At 37.0% G+C, this 17461-nt stretch overlaps 1 protein-coding gene across 6 annotated transcripts in view; it reads left to right on the top strand.

Annotated features, from left to right (window-relative positions):
- The window catches only part of GFM2 (GTP dependent ribosome recycling factor mitochondrial 2), a 58322-nt gene that overhangs the window by 31550 nt on the left and 9311 nt on the right, over positions 1–17461 (top strand). For 5 of the 6 annotated variants that reach the window (XM_077898185.1, XM_077898186.1, XM_077898187.1 and 2 more), the window contains 7 exons: positions 1341–1421; positions 3403–3551; positions 4802–4942; positions 5027–5126; positions 7157–7346; positions 10233–10309; positions 13412–13550. In XM_077898185.1, coding sequence (XP_077754311.1) covers positions 1341–1421; positions 3403–3551; positions 4802–4942; positions 5027–5126; positions 7157–7346; positions 10233–10309; positions 13412–13550 — 877 coding nt within the window. The remainder of the gene's footprint in view (positions 1–1340; positions 1422–3402; positions 3552–4801; positions 4943–5026; positions 5127–7156; positions 7347–10232; positions 10310–13411; positions 13551–17461) is intronic. The other variant, XM_077898190.1, reaches the window with a different exon arrangement.

Below are 17461 nucleotides of genomic sequence, written 5' to 3'. Positions count from 1 at the left end.
ACTATTCAGCCTTAAAGAGGAAGGCTGTTGATACATAGTACAATGTGGATGAACCTTGATGAAATTATGCTAATTGAAATAAGCCAATCACAAAAACAAATACTGTAGTGATTCCACTTTTATATGAGGTATTTACGGTAGTCACATTAATAGAGACAGAAGTTAGAATCATAGTTGCCAAGGGTTAAGAGAGTGGAGGTTGAGGAGGAATTTGTTGCATGGATCAGATTTTTTGGTTTTGTGGATTGGAAAAGTTCCAGAGTTTAGTTTTACAACAATGTGAATATATTTAACACTATTCAGCTGTTCAGTTAGAAATGGTTAAAATGGTAAATTTTATGTAATGTTTATGTTATATTTTACCACAATTAATTTTTTTTAGAGAGTAAAATTAATGTGGACTAGAATCAACTTCCTGTGTTCTGGAGGTGAATAGTGATAATTACTGTATACTTATGTATGTCCTAGAAAGAGGATTTGGTTATTTAATCCTTGTCCTATGAGGTAGGTACTAGTATTATCTGCATGCATAACCAAGGTAAAGAGGGATGATGTAACCTGACCTAAGATTTTGAACAAGTTAGTAAGTAGTGGAGCTACTCCAGAAGCTGTGTTTAACCATCATATCTGCTGCTTTTCAGTAGAATGATTAGTTATGTTTCTACAGTAGTTAGCAGTTAGAAGTGTGTTTTTCTCCCTCAAGTTTGAATGTTTTGCTCCCTTGTACTTTCACAAACTTTTGAAACTTTTATTAAAGTTATTGTCAGCTGAATTCTATTTCATACAGGCAGATGATTAAGAACATGAATTAGATAATTGCATTTTTATTGCTGAAATGATGCCTTTGATCCCTACCCCACCCCCAACTTAAATCTGTTCCCTCAGTGCAGGATTACAATAAGATGAGTTATTTTAATTGGAGTGCCTTAGGAGATGTGAACATTTATAATGTGAAAGGACTACCAGGTGAAACTTTATGAACTAAGACTTCCAAATTTACCTAAAAACAGCAATCCATCATATATATTATCACTGATGGTAAATTTTGTATCTTCTTTTGAGCACTCTGAGTAGATAGCACTTTATTGACATACTTTATCTGGCTATTGCTTCCATGAATAATATAAGGAACTCATAATAGCCTATCTTCAGCTTTTAATCCCTTTTCCTTTCCTTTGAAAGAAGCAGTATTTGTCTCCTGAGCAGATGTGGAGAGTTCCTTGACCTGGATAAGATAGATCATGTAGCTGTCTTGAAATATTTGGATAATGCACATTTATGGTATTTGGACTTAACAGCTGTGACAATAAAAGTAACAGAACTAAAACCTTTTTTTATAGGTTGCAGATTTGGATGATGAATTTGCTGACTTGGTTTTAGGAGAATTTAGTGAAAATTTTGATTTGCTACCAGCTGAAAAGGTAAATTTTATTCATTTGCTTTGAAATTTTATTAATCAGATGTGGTATGATTTTTGTCTCATGTGTCTTGTTTTTTTCAACTTTGCATAGCATTAGAAAGCATTAGGAGAAAAAAAAGCATTAGGAGAACTTTAAGGTAAAGTCACTATTAATACAAGTACTTAAATAATGATAATGATTTGCTTTTGTCATATATACTTTACAAAATCAGAAATTGAATCTTTACTGCTGTTGAGTCAGCATAAGCTAAATGTTCCTTCTTTGCAGCATTTTCATTGAGATCATTTTTCTAAGTAGCTAAGGTAAATTACAGGTAGAAATTTTGTATTGAAAATTTGTTTTATAGACTGCTGCAAGTGATTATTTTTCTCATTTTTTCTAAATATGATTTAATTTTTCTTGGAAGCTCATTACAGGTCTTTAATTTTTTGTTTTCTTTTCAAATACATTAAGCCAGACAATAGCCATGTTAAATAGTGGTAGTCATTGAATTAGGACAGATTTCTTCAAGGCATTTCTGTTATTTTCTGCCAGGAACCTTACCCCACAAATTTGGCAAACTTAATTTTTAGTTTTCTTTGTGAAACAAGAGTTACACAGTTAAAGTTGATTTTTGTTTTGTTTTGTTTTTTAAGTAAACTCTGTGACCAATGGAGGGTTGAACTTAGGAGCCTGAGGTCAGGCCCTGAATGCTCCACCAGCTGAGTCAGCCAGGGACCCCCTGCAAGTAACATGTTTTTAGGTGGTGGTATGTGTAATGGGGACCAGGATGAGCCCAGCAAAATTACTTACTTTTCACAAAAGGAATTAAGAAAAACATGAGTCTCTAGATTAATTTTGAGACCTTGAAGTTAGAAACAGAAAAAAGTATTTTTCTTTTGAATGCCTTAATTACAGAAATTATTTTTTGTTCAATGTTTAATTTTTTTATTTTTTTTTTAAATTTATTTATGATAGTCACAGAGAGAGAGAGAGAGAGAGAGAGAGAGAGAGAGAGGCAGAGACATAGGCAGAGGGAGAAGCAGGCTCCATGTACCGGGAGCCCGATGTGGGATTCGATCCCGGGTCTCCGGGATCGCTCCCTGGGCCAAAGGCAGGCGCCAAACTGCTGCGCCACCCAGGGATCCCCTTGTTCAATGTTTAAATGTTAGGTGTGATGTTTATTGTGCCTTATAGTTGCATAACATGATTTCTGTTTTCAAAAGCTTATAATCTGAGATAGAATTGACCCACCATGTCTCTTATCAATAACTTGCAAGCGCACCCAAGTTTTTCTAGGTTTTTGAGGTCTTTCAAATTTGATTTCCACTTTGATTTTTCATTTTTCTTTGGATTTGATTGGATGTGGGTCTGATTCCTTTGAACAATTATAATTCATAGTTACATTTTTAATTTCTGGTCAGTTCCTCTATTAGACTATAAATGCTAAATCAGAAGTATATTCAAGAAATATTTTTAGGGGATCCCTGGGTGTCGCAGCGGTTTGGCGCCTGCCTTTGGCCCAGGGCGTGATCCTGGAGACCCGGGATCGAGTCCCACGTTGGGCTCCCGGTGCATGGAGCTTGCTTCTCCCTCTGCCTATGTCTCTGCGTCTCTCTCTCTCTCTCTCGCTCTCTGTGTGTGACTATCATAAATAAATAAAAATTAAAAAAAAGAAATATTTTTAAACCTACTTATTCGAAGTAATTTTTCTAGCTTCTGGGGATTTAGCAGTGTTTTTATGGGACTCGTTATAATGCTTATATGGATTTTGTATTCTAGTGGGTGGGGAGACAGACAATAAACCATAAATACATATCCAAGATACCAAATAGTGATTAATGTTATAAAGAAAAGTAAAGAATAATAAAGCCAGAAAGAACAATGGAAGTGTGCTAAGTAGTTCTGTTTTGCATAGTTGTTGGGGAGGTCATCTAATTCTGAGTTACTTTGGTCGAGGCCAGTATACCGCACACAGAATACTTCTATCTCTGCCTTATAGCTACAGACTGCAATACACAGAGTAACCCTGGCTCAGACAGCAGTGCCTGTGCTTTGTGGAAGTGCCCTGAAAAACAAAGGGGTCCAGCCCTTGTTAGATGCTATCACTATGTACTTGCCTTCACCCGAAGAGCGCAACTATGAATTTTTGTAAGTATGCACGTGTTAAATTAAAATCTTACATCCTTGAAAAAACAGGCAGATAGGTCTTGTTTCACAAAGAGTAGTTGAATCATCATTTTTGAATAACATTGGCAAAGAATAAATTATAAATAATACAGAACTCTATGTTACTTGAAAGGGACATTTGTCATTATCTCTTGTAACCTGCTATGTTTACAGATAGAGGTAGAATATGTGGCTTTTTTGCTGTATAAAAGTAAAAGTGTTTACTAAGCTGTCTTATTTTTTTTACAAAACAGTATGGGGGGGATGTTTGATAAATATTCTGTAACTATGTTTATACTAGATTTCAAGCTTTTTAATAAGCTCAAAATACTTTGTGGCTATAAAGAAAGGTCATCGTTTTACTTTTGTTGCTAACAGCTTTGTACTTAGTGATAAATCCTCTAAAATCTGCGTGAGCATTGTACAAAATGGCAGTTAGAAATGGGCTTTAATCCTTTAAGTAGAACATGAATCACTTTACATGTCTCTCAATTGGAGAAGCATTAATGGTAAAGTGATTATGAGCTTGGACTGTATGCTGTCTGGATTTAAATTCCAGGTCTTCCAAGTTATTTAACCTCTTACCTGTAAAATGGCAGAGAATATAACATATACAATAATATTTAATAGAAGTGTCTCACCTACTTTGAGTCATGGGCTCCTTTGAAACTGAGGAGAACAGGGAGCTTTTCCTTAGAAAAATGTGCCTGTTTCTAAAATTTGGTAATTTCATAAGGATTCGGGTTTTCTGAAACTTACTAATGCACACTAATTTAAGGACATCAATCTGTGAGAATCTTGGTCGTGTAAACAAGTTCAAGTTTATAGTGTAGATTTCTGTGGTTATGCAACTGGAGAGAAAGTGGGAAGGAGTGAAAGTAGTAATTGGAAAGTACCTACCTTATATGTATACCGTGTGCAGGCTTTTGTGAGTAGTAGTATGATGTCCCTAGGTATATTTTCTGAGGAATTAACTCTATGCATTGGAATTATTTGCAAGTAGAGGTAATATTTGTGAAAGGATCTATTATTTTAGTTTTGAGGAATAATTTAGTCCAGTGGAGGAAGGGAATTGTAGTCAGTACTGACATTATTTAATCAGTCTGAGTAGCTAAACTAGAAGATAAGAGGGAGGACATTAAGGTTAGGTTTGTACAATGATTCTGATATGATCTTCATAGAAACATGAGAAGTGTATTTTAAAGGCTTTTCTGTAATGTCTTAATTTATAGGCAGTGGTATAAGGGTGACTTATGTGCCCTGTCATTTAAAGTTCTTCATGACAAGCAGCGAGGACCACTGGTGTTTATGCGCATTTACTCTGGCACGATAAAACCCCAGTCGGCCATCTATAATATTAATGGAAACTGCACGTAAGTAGCAGCTTAGGTTATTTTGTAAAATTGTACTCATTTCTTTAAAAATTCTTTTACTAATATGAGTGATGATTTTTACAGGGAGAGAATAAGCCGTCTTCTTTTGCCATTTGCTGACCAACATATAGAAATCCCTTCACTGACCGCTGGTAATATTGCTTTGACAGTTGGCCTTAAACATGTAAGTGACCAGATGGTTTCTCCAGGAAATACTAACTTAAATGCTTAGTTGAAAGCAGATATTTTGATGTAACAAAACCCCACAATCCAAATAGCATCAGTAGGGGGATAATGAATATTGTAGGCCTAGTCATCAATGTGGCTGAATTTCATAATAGAAGGAAAGAAGATTACAGAAGACTATAAACAGTATGGAGTATATTCACATGAAGTTCAACTTCGAGTAAAATAATATACTATTCATGGTTACATACCTGTGTTATAAGTTTAATAAATATTTTGTTACTGGGTTTTCTCCTGTTTTGATCACTGCTGACAGTTTAACCTCATAACTGATCCAGATAATAACTGAAGATATTTTGCTAATGAAGGAAGGCTCCTTCCTGAGAAGAATCCTTCCTGAGGGCAAGGATTTTAGTGTCTTTTCTTTATCTTTAGTCCCTAGATCAGTGCATCACACATAGTAGGCAGTTCATAACTTTCGTCAGGTAAATGGCTGAAAATAGTTGATGTATGTGTTTTTGCTAGGTTAAAACTATAAAGACATTTCATTTATATATGGATTAAATTGAATACATTTTCTCATTAAACTTTGGTATATTTGGCATTTAGGATAAACATTGTTACTTTGAACATTTTTTAATCTCTTAATGATTAATTGATGGATTCAAGATCTCTTAGTATAAAATTTCAACAGTCCAGGGCACTTGGTGGCTCAGTCAGTTAAGCATCTGCCTTTGGCTTGGGGTCATGATCCTATGGTCCTGTGATCAAGTTCCACATTGGGCTCCCTGCTTAGTGGGGAGTCTGCTTTTCCTTCTCCCCTTACCCCTTCCGCTTTCTCACGCTGTTTCTCACAAATAAATAAAAATCTTTAAAAAAAATTAATAAAATTACCACAGTCCAAATATTGGACTTTCAGCATTGAAAATATCCTCTGTCTACCCAAAGGCAGGAGCTCCATGTACATATTTGGAGTTACACAAATACATTTGAACTATTGCTTCAGTAGGAATATCTATTTTTTTTTAAGATTTTATTTATTTATTCATATAGAAAGAGAGAGAGAGAGAGAGAGGCAGAGATAGGCAGAGGGAGAAGCAGGCTCCATGCAGGGAGCCTGATGTGGGACTCGATCCCGGGTCTTCAGGATCACACCCCAGGCTATAGGCGGTGCTAAATTGCTGCGCCACTGGGGCTGCCTGGGAATATCTTTACAGAGAAGGAAACTGGCACCCAACTTTATAATATTTAAGTTTAAAAGTGAAATTACAGTTTTATTTATTTATTTATTTATTTATTTATTTATTTATTTATTTTTGAAATTACAGTTTTAAAAAATAACGAGTCTATTAAGAAGCTATCAATTTTGCATAGAAAATTCTGGTTTATTGCTTATTTTAGTTAATAGATTTTCTGTAAAAGAGCAAAAAATTTTTTATATTTTTTAAAGATTTTATTTTTTTATTTATTTATGAGAGACACAAAGAGAGAGGCAGAGACGTAGGCAGAGGGAGAAGCAGGCTCCATGCAGGGAGTCCAATGTGGGACTTGATCCCAGGACCCCAGGATCATGACCTGAGCTGAAGGCAGACGCTCAACCGCTGAGCCACCCAGGCGTCCCCAAAATAATTTTTTATTGGTGGGAAAACTCTAGAATGGACTTCTAGTAGAACTAGCTTATTTTGCCCTGATTGAAAATTTAGGAAGGTACATTTGTTTTACCAGATGAATTTTGGAATAGGGGGGGGGGGATGGCCTGTGTGTGTGTGTGTGTCTGTGTGTGTGAGAGAGAGAGAGAGAGAGAGAATGTTTTATTGTTAGGATTTATTATAGCAGCATTTTGGATAGAATTTTTACTCAAATTTACCTATGCAAAGTTACAGCGAGTTTTATGAATTTGTCTCTGTTTTAAGTTCTGTTGAAAGTGTCACATGAAAATTTTTCCTGTTTGGTGAATCTTGGTGGAAGCTGAGTGCTTGCCAAGAGCTTGTTTTTTTTTTTTTTCCAAGGCATCTTGTTTGCTTACAGACAGCCACTGGAGACACCATTGCCTCATCCAAGTCCAGTGCATTAGCTGCAGCTCGTCGAGCCGAAAGGGAAGGAGAAAAGAAGCATAGGCAAAACAGTGAGGCAGAGAGACTTTTATTGGCTGGGGTGGAGATTCCAGAACCTGTTTTCTTCTGTACCATAGAGCCTCCATCAGTGGCTAAGCAGCCAGGTACAAATAGTTTTGATGTATTAATTAGTGCTCTGATAATTTAGATAGAAATAGTTATGTTATATCCTCAAAAGGTTTCTTACATGATTGAGTTCAATTTTATCAGAATTTATGGATAAGTATTACTTGTGATTAGTCTCATTTATTATTTAAGATGCTTTGATTTTTACAAACTTATTTATTTTCTTAGATATTGGCCATTTTTTGCATATCCTGTTTTTCCTTACTCTTGTTCTTGTGGTACTGTCTGTGGCATTATAAGTAACCAGCGTCGGGACTGCCTTTCCAGTTATATTAATAGACAGTTACCAATTTATAACTGATTCATTTTCTCATCACCATTTATAAAATACTCCTTTTCCTTTCTTCCTCACCCAACCTTTAGAACTCAGTGAAGATATTACATACTCTGGTTAAAGTTGTTTGACCTTTTTGAGTGTTGTGTACTTCATTCTTTAGCCTGTTTCCTCAGAAATCTTCAATGGCTCCTCATTATTTACAGCACAAATTCAGACTCCTTAATATGGTATATAAATATGATTTCAGCTGTATTATTTCCACTTAGCTTTGGCTACATATTACAGAAGCCCCCCAAATAACAGATATTTTAATGAAAAGTTTATTTCTCTCCCTTGTAAAATATGACTTGAGTTGGTAGCCCAGGGTCAGAGGGTGGCTCTACCAGGTCACTAGGCACCCAGCCTCCAGTTTTTCCGCCTTGACTCTGAGTGCATAGCTCCAGTCCTTAGTTACAGCACAATGGCTACTAGAGCCTTTGGCATCACAGAGTAGTTCCTGACAGAGGAATGGAGTAAGGAGGAAGAAGATGTGTTCCTTTTAAGATTCCTTCTTGAGTACTGAGGACGAAAGAAAGGGGAAGATCCTTAGCCAAATTAGGGGTTCTAGTTCCTCACCTGTGGAACTGGAGTTCACATGAAAGAAGTCTGAGTACTGGTCTAAGACAGCCCCCTAAATACTGGAGGAAGCTAAGTCTCTGCTTCTCTAGTTGGCAAAGAAATAGCAATTAACCTAAAACAAGCGTAGCAGCAGTTTTCTTGTCACCTTAAAATGCCATGAGGTCAACTAAGTGTAGTCTTGACTCCAGTGGAGGAGGATCAGACTGCCCATTTACATTAGACCCCAAACAAGATATCTGAGTTTTTAAAAATATGTTTGAAAGTCACTTCAAACATAATGTGAGCACATGAATTCAAATTGTGGGATTGAGGTTAAATTATACCGGCCAACTTTAAATTTCCTGCCTCAGCTTTAACTCCTTGAGGAGAAGTTTGGTGTCCAAACTAAGTCTCCGGGCATTAGCTTAGAGGTCCCAAGCCCCACTGGGCAGGGGATGTCCTAGAGTCCTCCTTAGACTTCTTTCAAACAGATCTCCACATTCTTTTTTCTGGCCCTCCATTGTATTTAACCCATAATCGTGTTTTTAGCACTTGACACCCTGTTTTCATCTCAATACACTCCTGAAGGATAGATTTATAAGTGTTTTTGAATGAATTTATTTATAATAAATTTTCTGTGTTTTCATTCCAAAAGCTACAGTGTCATAAGCTTGCTTTCTTTCTTTGAAAATCTGAAGATAAGATACTATCTAAAATAATGCCCCTTAACTTTAACGTATATAATACATCTCTTGGAATTCTTGTTAAGTGCAGACTCTGATTCAGTCTGGAACCTGAGATTTGTATTTCTAACAGGCTCCCGGTGATGCCGGTGTTGCTGGTCCTTGGACCCGACTAGAGGATGTCAGGAGTCTAGAAGAGCACGATGCAATAGAAATACAATATCCACTTTAACCTAAAATTGTCTTAGAGCCACATAAAAAAAAAGTTAAACTGGCAAAATTAATTTTGATAATGTATTTTATTTAACTCAGTTTATCAAAAACAGTACCATTTCAACATGTAATCAACATAAATTAATGAGATATTTTACTTTCTTTTCATATTAAGTCTTTGAAACCTAGTGTGTATTTTATACATAGAGCACATGTCAGTTTGTACTGGTAATATCCTAATGAGTCGGCTATTGACTACTGCTTGGACAGTGCATGTCCAGAAGTTTGTATTCCTGCTTTATGTCCCTAAAACCACTTTAAATGTGTGGCTGATGAGGTTGGTTCTTTAATCCATTGCTCAACTCTTCAGCCACATTTTATGTCTGTGAAACTTCTAACATCTCTTGTAAAGAGGGACAATACATTTAACAGTTAGTTGATTGTATTTAAATGTCATATGACTTCAGAGCCCATATTTAATGTAAATAGTCTTATTTCCTCTTTGGGTGCGATAATTCAGCATAGAATGATCATATTAGCATTTCTTTCTTCAGTTTAATTTAGTTTCCTTTTGTCAGTTTCTCAATATTGCTTCTGTTTCTGAAGGCATTTTGCTCTTTTGTCAGCTCCTAGATTGATCTATGGTTACTGTCCAAATTAAAACTCTTCAGTGGCTTCCCAGTGTCAATACAGACTCTTCACCTCAGCTTATGAAACCTTATGTGATATGATTCCTGGCACACCTTCACCACCTCATCTGATGCTGCTCCCCCTTTTACCCACTAATATCCAGCTATTCTGGCTATATCTTGTTATTTTTCCTTTAGCAGTCTGTGTCTGGTATTCTTTTTCTTCAGGATTTTTTGTGCCCTCATTTAAGTTATCTTGGAGAGGCCTTTTGCAAATCATTCATTCTCAGATAACCTCCTATCACTATCTTACTATCTTCTTTTGTTCTCTATAAAGCATTTATAACCATTTGAATTCTTTTTTTTCAAAGTTTGTTTGCTAGTTCATTCTTTCCCCCTTTAATACTTATTTTACATTATTTAAAAAATGAATTGTAGAGATAACAGTTACCGTTTATGCTCTAGATTTGGATTATGCATTGAAATGCCTTCAGCGTGAAGATCCCAGTTTGAAAGTGAAGCTAGATCCTGACTCTGGACAGGTACACATTTTATTAATTAATCCCAGAAATCCTTCAATAATAGCATTTGTGTGTGTGTATGTTTGTGTGTTTAAATGCATAGATCTAAAAGAGCTTGATTTGGGCCTCTGAAAGAAAAAATTTCTCTCATAATACAAATTTCTGATTAGAACATTGACTGTCAAGCTGTTAGTTTCTCAATACAATTACTTACACTTCACTTTTGTAAACCACTCTTTATCATTTCAGCTTTCCAGAAGACAACCTTTTGTGAAATTTTGAAATAAGGTTCAGCCCCAAGACAAAGCCTTGAGCCTTTAATGCTAAGGCTTATAGACTCAGCATACAAAAGGGAGGGTGCACAGGTGCTTTTAATGTCACTGTGGGGGAGCAGTGACTGCTTACACCCTAACAGAGTGGGAGGAAGTAAAGCTAAAGTAGGTGGTATGAAGTTTGTGTATGTTATATTACAGTAGAAGGACACATGTTCCATTCTTCATCTTTTAAGAAGGCTGGGTAAATTGTATATAAAATTTTAGAGAAAGTTTCTTTAAAAGATTATACATTTGTCTTTACAGATAAATTGATTTAGTTAATCTGAAAAACCGAGATATTTTATTTCCTAAATGCCAGCTAAATGAGGTAGTGATTTATTAATACTGTAGGATAAAACAAGCAGTTAAAACGAACTTTTTATTTGAAAGAATTTTCATTTAAAAAATGCCAATATTGGGACACTGGGTTGCTTAGCAGTTGAGTGTCTGCCTTTGGCTCAGGGTGGGATCGAGTCCCACATTGGGCTCCCTGCAGGGAGCCTGCTCTCCCTCTGCCTGTGTCTCTGCCTCTCTGTGTCTCTCATGAATAAAGCAATAAAAATAATTAAAAAGTTAAAAATGCCAATATATATATTTTTAATAGCAAATAACACACAAGGATACAAAGTACAAAATTAAAGTTTCCCTTTTTTTTTCATTGTCTTTTACACAGGTGACCACTGAAAATGTGAATAACTTTTCACACTACCAGATGTCTTATGCTATGTTTTAAAGCACAATATGTTTTTGCCATATATATTCATATATATATATGATATATACACACACAAATATTCTAACAAGTCATTCTATTTGTATTCTACAACTTATTTTTCACAAATAATCCAATTCTATAACTTTATATTAAAGTACAAAAATTTTACACAAAATAATCCTCTCCTCTTTCTTTTGTTCCTTACATTTATAGTTCTAGTGTAGCAAAAATATAAAATTAGAACCAGCCAAAGGAAGAGACAAATAGGGCAAAATCTGGGAGGATGCTAAATGCATATCTTCATTCATCTTCAGGGATGTGTTAACCCTCCCCCCCCTTTTTTAAAAATTTTATTTATTTATTCATGAGAGACAGAAAGAGAGAGAGAGAGAGAGAGAGGCAGAGACAGGCAGAGGGAGAAGCAGGCTCCATGCAGGGAGCTGGATGCGGGACTCGATCCCAGGTCTCCAGGATCAGGCCCTGGACTGAAGGTGGCGCTAAACCGCTGGGCCACCCAGGCTGCCCAACCCTTTTTTTAAAGAGTATTGCCAACCAGGGAGGCTCACCCCAGCCCTGTTCAGAGTTCTTATTAAGGCTTGATACACACTGCTAATGTGGTTGACCTGTAGTTACTAGTAAATCCTCTAAGTTGAGACTACACTACTTTTACTCTCCAGGTTAGAACTGATAGGGGCTGTTTCAAAGCCTACATCATAAATCTGGTGGGCATAGCCTCCAGACAAGCAAAGACACTTTTGTCGGGCAGCATCCTGGCCTAGAGATAATGTACCTGAGAGAGTAGCTGAGAGAAAGGACCATATCTCTCTTTGGGTGAGGTTAATTCTACACTACATAGGTGGCATAGGAGTTAGATTGAGCAGCTATGGGTCCCTTGCACTACACTGTTTCTCATACACAAAGATATTCTTAAGGAATAACCATTGTTCTACAGAAATTTTCTAAAAAGCATGTCTTAATTGGTTTTGATAGAGATTTGACTTGTTCTAACAAAGGCCCTAAATATAACGCTGGTTCAAAGAAGATAAAAGTCAGTTTCTTTGTTGAATAAAGGTCCAAGCTAGCCTGAAAGATTTGACTGCTCACAAAACTGTAAGGTGCCCAGGATGATTGGAAAATGCCCATGTTGTTGGGAATGTTTGGGGAAAAGGTTATCCTATCCTCCAGTTAACAAGATGCTGCCCTCATCTGCATTTCTCAAGGCAGTTTCCTACATCTTTAGTAAGAAAAGGACTTGGGACGCCTGGGTGGCCTAGCAGTTGAGCGTCTGCCTTTGGCCCAGCGGTGTGATCCTGGGGGTCCTGGGATGGAGTCCCTCATCAAGCCTGCTTCTCCCTCTGCCTACGTCTCTGCTTCTCTCTCTGTGTCTCTCATGAATAAATGAATAAAAACTTTAAAAAAAGAAAAGAGCTTTATTATTTCTTTAAAGGGATAGCCAGAGGTTGCCTGCATCAGTTATACTCATGTCGCATTGACTAGAACCAAGTTATATGGTTGGGGAGTATAGTACTAGCTAGATCCTACTTGCCTGATTAAGCTACCATGTAATAAGGACAGAATAGTACCAATTCACTTTTTATTTTTATTTTTTAATTTTTTAAAAAGATTTTGTTTATTCATGAGAGACAGAGGCAGAGACAGGTAGAGGGAGAAGCAGGCTCCATGCAGGGAGCCTGATGTGTGGGACTCGATCCTGGGTTTCCAGGATTACGCCCTGGGCCGAAGTCGGCGCTAAACTGCTGAGTACCCAGGCTCCCCCCAATTCACTTTTTAATTTTTTTGTTTCTTTTTTTAACTGAGATTTATGCCCAACATGGGACTTGAACTCACAACTCTGAAGTCAAGAGTTGCATGCTCTATTGACTAAGCCAGCCAGGTACCCAGCAATTAATTCCCTTTTAATTGACTTCTTCCACTCAGAAAAGTTAAACTGTTTTGAGGAGGAGCCAAAAAAATTTGCAAAGAAACTTAGTTTCTAATTATCAAAAAATAGCATTGATATCATACCTTTATATAGTATTCTATGATAAACATAATTTTTTGATTTTGGTTTTATTTTCTTTCTCTTTTAACCAGACCATCCTATGTGGTATGGGGGAGTTACATATTGAGATTATTCATGACCGAATCAAGAGGGAATATGGACTGGAAACCTATTTAGGGCCTCTCCAGGTAGCATACCGAGAAACCATCCTAAATGTAGTTCATGCCACAGGTAAAAAATAAAACATTTAGACTTTGCTATTTCTCTCTCTCTCTCTCTCTCTCTCTCTCTCTCTCTCTGTCTCTGTCTCTGTCTCCGTCTTTCCAGGATCTGTTTTCTGAAAGCAGGGTTCACATTCACTAGTATCTTGCATCCTTGGGGATAGGTTTTATATGTTTTCTTGTTTTTTTAGGATTTTGTTCTGCTTTGTTTTAACCCAGCTCTCTTCCTTTACCACTCATTACATCAAGCAAATGATAAGCCTCATCAAAGAAGTACGCTTTTCAGTGGTGGTCTTGGGGTAGAATAAGCCCTTGGTGCAGGTGGCTCATGCTAATACTCAATACCAGAATGAGTATAAGAACTTGAAGTCCCTGTGTTATTTTTACTCTACCACTAGAGTGGAAAATAATATCATCTGTTGCTGGTGATGTTCTTGAGAAAGTACAGTTTTATATTTCTGTCCCAAAATTTAAGAATTCTTGTTTTTTCTGTATATGGTAGTTTCAGTTTGGTTTTCTTAAGCACAGAAACATGACAGTCATGCTTGCTCATCCCCCAAGGAGTAAACCTGGATAGATTTCTGGGGGGAAAAAAAAAAAGATACTAAGGATAACTAGGAAAAAAAAAGGATAACTAGATGGAAGTCAGTGATTTATTAGGAAAAAAAAAAAAGGCTGGGTGGTTACTTCTCAGTAAAACTTGAAAAATTAAACAAGCAGAATGTAGGAGCAAATGATCTGAGGATTTCTGTTTTTGGATTTTTTATTTGGAAAAACTAAAATGCTGGAAAAATATAAATCTTTAGTTTTTAAAATTTTCTTAGTGTGTACAAGTTGGGGATTTGGAGGCAGAGAGAGAGAACTTTTTTTTAAAATTTTTTTTATTTGAGTTCAATTTGCCAACATATAGCATAACACCCAGTGCTCATCCCACCAAATGCCCCCCTCAGTGCCCATCACCCAGTCACCCCAACCCCCTGCCCACCTCTGCTTCCACTACCCCTTGTTTATTTCCCAGAATTAGGTGTCTGTCATGTTTTGTCACCCTCACTGCTATTTTCACTCATTTTTGAGAGAGAGAGAATCTTAAGCAGACTCCACGAGCAGCACAAAGTCCGACGCACAGCTTCAGCTTGATCTCATGATTCTGAGATCATGACCTGACCCAAAATCAAGAGTCAGCTGCTTAGCCTACTAAGCCACCTATATGCCCCTAAATAACATCTTTTTAATTAATGTCTGAACTGGTTAGAACATGATAGAAGTTTCCAGAAGTCAGAAAGGAAGCTGGAGCAGGAATCTCAGAAAAGAAGTCTGCACCAAAGCTACTGGCTATTCTGGAGGTATCTGTAGTAGTTATCTCTTACCTAATACTTGAAGGTCACGTGATCATGCAAATAATGAACTACTAGGAGAGTCTCCATAAAAGAAGAGGACAAGGAAACTTGTTTATATCTGGGGGCAAGAGTCAAAATTTCTAAGAATTTGTAATCATTGGCTTCTGATAGGGTTTTTAGTCTAAATTCATAAGAACCAGGTTTTGGAAGAAAAACTCTAGAGAAGAATTTAGTATAAAGTGCTAATGGAGGGGCAGCCCGGGTGGCTCAGCGTTTTAGTGCCTCCTCAACCCAGGGCCTGATCTTGGAGACCTGGGAGACCCAAGATCGAGTCCCACGTCAGGCTCCCTGCATGGAGCCTGCTTCTCCTTCTGCCTGTGTCTCTGCCTCTCTCTCTCTCCCTCTGTGTCTGTCATGAATAAATAAATAAAATCTTTAAAAAAAAAAAAGTGCTAATGGAGGGCAGCCTTGGGTGGCTTAGCGGTTTAGTACCACGTTGGCCCAGGGCGTGATCCTGTAGACCTGGGATCGAGTCCCGTGTTGGGGTCCCTGCATGGAACCTGCTTCTTTCTCTGCCTGTGTCTCTGCCTCTCTCTCTCTCCTCTCTGTCTCTCTGTCTCTCTCATAAATAAATAAAATCTTTAAAAAATAATAAAGTGCTAATGGAAAAAACAGAGATAAATGTATCTTTAACCCATTCTGCAAAGAAAATCCCACAGATAAAGGAGTATTAATTTACAATTCAAAAAATATTTTAAAATTACAATATGAGAAAAGGCAGTGAGCATAAAAGCAGTAGAAACATCATCAGTCAGAACAGTTAAGGCTTCTCATATTGGAATTATTGGATGCAGAATATAAAAGAAGGATATTTATTTTTGAAGAAATAAAAGATAAAACCTATTAGGAACAAGAGACCATTGGAATAAGCAGTAGAACGTTATGGTGTATTAAAAAGAAAGGAAATGCTCAATATCGGTGGGGACAGGTCATAAGCATACAGGAACCAACTTGAAGAGGCTCTACTGGCCATATTTGAATGAACTAGAATAGCATTTAAGTCTAATAGGTATAGGCCATTGAGACAAAGTAGGGATTCGTGAGTCCCCTACTAACAATAGATAAACAAATGGGAAAGAAGAGGGGATTCTTCCTTAGAGTGGAATGCCAACTGCTGACTCTTAGATGCTAAGACAGGAGGGTTGGAGTGGGAAAATAGTCATTTTGTAGTTACTGTGATTGTTTAATATTGGGTATCTTGTTGAGGAGCACCATATCTTTGCATAGTCTTTGAAGTGTCTCCGCACAGAGTGCTTATTAGTTGCAAGGTAAAAAAAACCACTAAGTAGATGCTGTAGTAATATGATGCATCACTAATGAGGGGCAGGTTGGCATTGTGTACATCCACAAAATTTTTAAAAGTTAAAAGTTACAACAAAAGTTAAAAGACCAAGTTAAATGGACAACCATAGTATTCATTGATAAGAAGACTAAATATTGTGAAGCCACCAAGTTTACCCAAAGAAGTGTATCAGACATGAGTATATGTTATAAAACCACAGTGGTTATGATACTAATTAAGCTAGAAACAGACAAATAGACCATTGGAACACACCAGAAAACCTAGAAGCAGACTACTACATATTTGGAAATTTAATTTATGCCAGAGTGTTATTACAGTCGGCAAAGGATGGATTGAGTATTCAATAAATGGGCCTGTGATAATTATCCATATGGAAAGAGATTTAATTAGATTCCTACCCCATGCCATAACCAAAAATCACTTCCAACTGAATCAGAAAACTTAAACGTGGGGGTGCCTGGCTGGCTCAGCCAATAAAGTGTATGACTCTTGAGTTCAGGATTGTGAATTTGAGCCCCACATCAGGTGTAGAGATTATTTAAGAAATAAAATATTTTAAAAACCTAAACATGAAAGAAGAATCGCAAATTTTCCTTATATAGCACAAAAGTATAAAGAAAAAGAAATGCTAATATATGAAAAACAGCAAACCCCAAAATTTTATGAAAGGCAGACCTTCAAATTTTGAAAGTAAGTACAGAATTATCTTACTAACCAGGTTAGGGTAGGACTTCCATAACACCAGAAGTTGAAACTCTGAACCCATCTATATGCTGCCTACAAGAGGCTCATTTCAGACAGACACCTGCAGATTGAAAGTGAATGGAGGGTCCCAGGTGGCTCAGTCAAGTGTCTGCTTTGGTGCCTTTGGCTCAGGCATGATCCCAGAGTTCTGGGATCAAGCCCTGCATTGGGCTCCCTAGTCAGCGGGGAGCCTGCTTCTCCCTCTGCCCTTCCCACCCGCTTGTTCTCTCTCTCTCTCTCTCTCAGTAAACAAAAAAACAAATAAAATCTTAAAAAAATGTGAAGCAAAAGAAGTTGCAGGGTACATAATAGAATAGCAAATTCAAAACAACAGAGTGAACTGTATTGTTGAGGAATGCATGCATATGTGGTATGACTGGAAAATCAGGGATGATTGTATCATGATAGTGGTTGCTTTGGAAGGCTTGTAGGTTTCTGGTAATGGTCTATTTCTGAGTAGTTCTAGGTTTCATAAAT

The sequence above is a fragment of the Canis aureus genome, chromosome 5 (assembly GCF_053574225.1).
Source record: "Canis aureus isolate CA01 chromosome 5, VMU_Caureus_v.1.0, whole genome shotgun sequence".
NCBI classification, from domain to species: domain Eukaryota; kingdom Metazoa; phylum Chordata; class Mammalia; order Carnivora; family Canidae; genus Canis; species Canis aureus.
This window is presented reverse-complemented; position numbering and strand designations above follow the sequence as displayed.